General features: G+C 35.9%; 1 protein-coding gene across 1 annotated transcript in view; it reads left to right on the forward strand.

The window, feature by feature from the left end:
• Window positions 1-1,897: 1,897 nt before the first annotated feature.
• LOC107602034 (gamma-glutamyltransferase 5-like) overlaps window positions 1,898-3,150 on the forward strand; it is a 17,643-nt gene continuing 16,390 nt past the window's right edge. Inside the window, exon 1 of the mRNA XM_016294422.1 lies at window positions 1,898-2,144. Coding sequence (XP_016149908.1) covers window positions 1,984-2,144 — 161 coding nt within the window. The 5' untranslated portion in view covers window positions 1,898-1,983. The remainder of the gene's footprint in view (window positions 2,145-3,150) is intronic.

Below are 3,150 nucleotides of genomic sequence, written 5' to 3' on the forward strand. Positions count from 1 at the left end.
TATCCATAATATTGCTTTAGAAATAGAAACAAATTCATCTACATCTTGGATAGCCTGAGGGTGAGTATACATTTTCAGCAAATTTTATTTTGGATGAACTATTCCTTTAAAAGTTTATGAATAGAGTTCTTTATTGAACAATATTATGCAAATAATTTTTACTGAAACTTATCTAATCAATTACAAAGAAAACTGCCTGTACCTTATTTGTTTCTTCAGGCAAGCCTATACATGGATGAGGAAATATTTTTGCTTTGGGAAATATCTTGTTTTTCTCTGTATGGTAAGAAAGAAGTTTACACAATGTAAAAGCTCAAGCTAATTATATTTTCTCGAGAAATGGAAGTAAAGACACATTTAATCAGTTTTATGTGATGCTACTGACCTACAGAACTTCCAAGGCAGTGACAGGAAGGCAGCTGTGTAGAGTTAATTTGAAGAAGAGCCAGCTGTGAAAACAAAAAACAAACAAGAAAAAAAAACGAATTTACAGTAAATAAATTTAAAAAACACTCTCAATTCATTAAATTCAGTGTGCATTCTCTATCAACTTCTGTGAATTTCTCCAGGTTAAAAACGAAAAGTTTTAAAGGCCCTTGTGGAATGTGACATTGTCTCTTGCCAATATGTTTTTTTTCCCCTAATGTGATCAAACTCACCTAACAACTTTAAATGTTATGGTTGTCATCATTCATGATAGATGCTAAGTAGATGGTGATGAGTTGACTAAAGTGAGTCACAGATTCTTCTTTCCAAATATGAGTACAGTATGAGAAATCGTTGAGATGAAATTCTCGGAGAGATCAATGCAAGATTAATCTAATCTTTCTCAGGAATCACAATTCCATATTTGAGATAATCAAGATAGTTTATCATGTACTTTTCTCATAAGTATAGGCTATTAATTTACTTTTTTAAAGTTTGAGTTAGCAAAGTTCTGTTACTTTTCATTCTTTGTTAAATGAATAAAACTGTGATAACCCAGTTATGTGCAAATATAAACTAACCTCCTTTATGCCAAAAGACATATTTATTAACTTTTGTTAGGCTAATAAATTACAAAAGTTGGTTAGCTGGTACAGACTAAAATCAAAAGCTGAAAACAACAAACAGGACTAAATAAGGACAGTAAAAAAAATTGAAAGAATTCTACGCAAGTGAAGTTATTAATGTAATTTCGGGAGGAGTACGCCCATCTAATCTTCCAATTAATCGTCCCTCCTCCTCCCCATCTCCTCCTTTTTGTGCTTTTTTATTTATTTATCTTTCTGCCTATAGGAGGCTATCGGAGCTGGAACAGAATAGTCTCTCTGAGCCCTCCATTGCAGACATCAAGCCAAATCTGTTTATCACTAATGCTAAAATAAGATTATATGGGCACACAAACTCATGAAATTATATATAGCCGACATTTTTAGATGTCAACTGCAGTATTCTGTACTGCTGTTTCTTCTAAAATTTTACTTGTATTTATGTAGGCTACTATGGTATTAATGTAATAAAAATATATTGTTCTGACTATAAATTCTAAACTGATAAACGCGCAGGAAGTCGTAAATAACGATAAATAGTCTATTGCACGTGCCTCACTGCACATTCGCAAATTCCGTTGGCAACCACGAACTGAAGCCTATTCATTGGCGGAAGAATTGCTGTTTTTTTCCCCTCACATGAATAATTAAACATAATAAATATAAACATTTATGTAACTTTTTAAAATCAGATTAAAAGGGGCGATGGGCTTCATAAAAGTCACAGTACAGTAACTCACTCCTGACTTGTTTTATGAATTCCTTCAAATAAAATTTCGTGTTCACACTGACTTCACTGTACAGTTACTCCTACTCTCTCAAGTACGTTTATAAAGTTTAAGTGCGTCCTAAAGTCACTCAGTCGCGCGCCTCCTCTCCGCCCCGACACTCAAAAAGTCAGTGAGCTGCGCGCGCGTCTCATTCTACCTGCTGAACGCGCGCTGATCAAAGCATGGCCAAATCTCAGTCGAGACGCTGCTGCTTCTGCATACTCGCTTTAGTGTGCTGTGTTGTGATCATCTGCATTTGCATCATTTTAGCCACCAAACAGAGATGCGCGTTTACGCACGCTGCTGTTTCTGCGGACTCTTCCAGGTGCTCCGACATCGGCAGGTAAGAAGACGTGCGCGTTATGCGAATTAAGATCTGAACCTTAGGCATTGAAAGTATTACATTGACGCAACGCTGACTTTCAGTTCAATACAATACAGCTGCAGTACAAGTTAAGAAAGTTAAATTGCATGTCATAGCTACAACAGAATCGGCTACATGAATAGTTTTTAATAAGCTGTTGGCACAATTTGTTTTAAATATAGAGTGTTTAATATGAAGACGTAATGCTATTATTTCAAACAATGATTAACAACGAGCAAAAACAATGTAGAGAGATAATCAGTTTAAGAGATTAGATAATGCAGCGCTGAACATATGGTGACACACTTGAGTTTGGATACACTTGTATGAATCTTATAGATTTGGAATAACTAGAATTATGACATATGAAAAAATAACCTAAAAGTTGAATGTAGAATGGGTCTGTCCAGACTAGTTTATACATACAATCTTGTTGACATTCTGTTAAATATTTTATGCAACCATTTAAACCCTCTGAGTGATGCTGCACAAAACCATATCCAAGATCTTTAGTCCTGAGCACTCATTAAACTTGAGTTTAAATTAAACGGACAAGAGCCATGACATTAGGGACAGCCAAGTCCTCCTGCCAGTCAAAACTGGATCAACCAGCTTCACAAACCCCTATGTAGAAGTCATGCTCTTAGATTGGCACATTTTTTGTCCCTCGTCCACGTTTCCTGCAGTTTGTGCCAAACGTACAGACTGTTTCCTTGTTCAATGATTGAAGTCTTTTATGACTGCATTTCAAAGAACTTGGCTGTTCCATCTGGGGTCACAATTTAACCTGCTCAAAAAGGATAGAGAGAGGAGTTAGTTAAGGCTTCCAGGCATATCCTGGATAGAGGAGGTATTTGTCCTCTTTTGGACTAATGTCATGTGATGCTTGGAACTCGTTGCACATTTTGTCAAACAAAACAACATCTGATGTGAAAGAAGTAAAAAAACATTGCATCTCCACAGACACACTGTCGTTACCCAGAGT

Source organism: Sinocyclocheilus grahami, unplaced genomic scaffold (genome assembly GCF_001515645.1).
Source record: "Sinocyclocheilus grahami isolate Dianchi unplaced genomic scaffold, SAMN03320097.WGS_v1.1 scaffold318.1, whole genome shotgun sequence".
Taxonomy (NCBI): domain Eukaryota; kingdom Metazoa; phylum Chordata; class Actinopteri; order Cypriniformes; family Cyprinidae; genus Sinocyclocheilus; species Sinocyclocheilus grahami.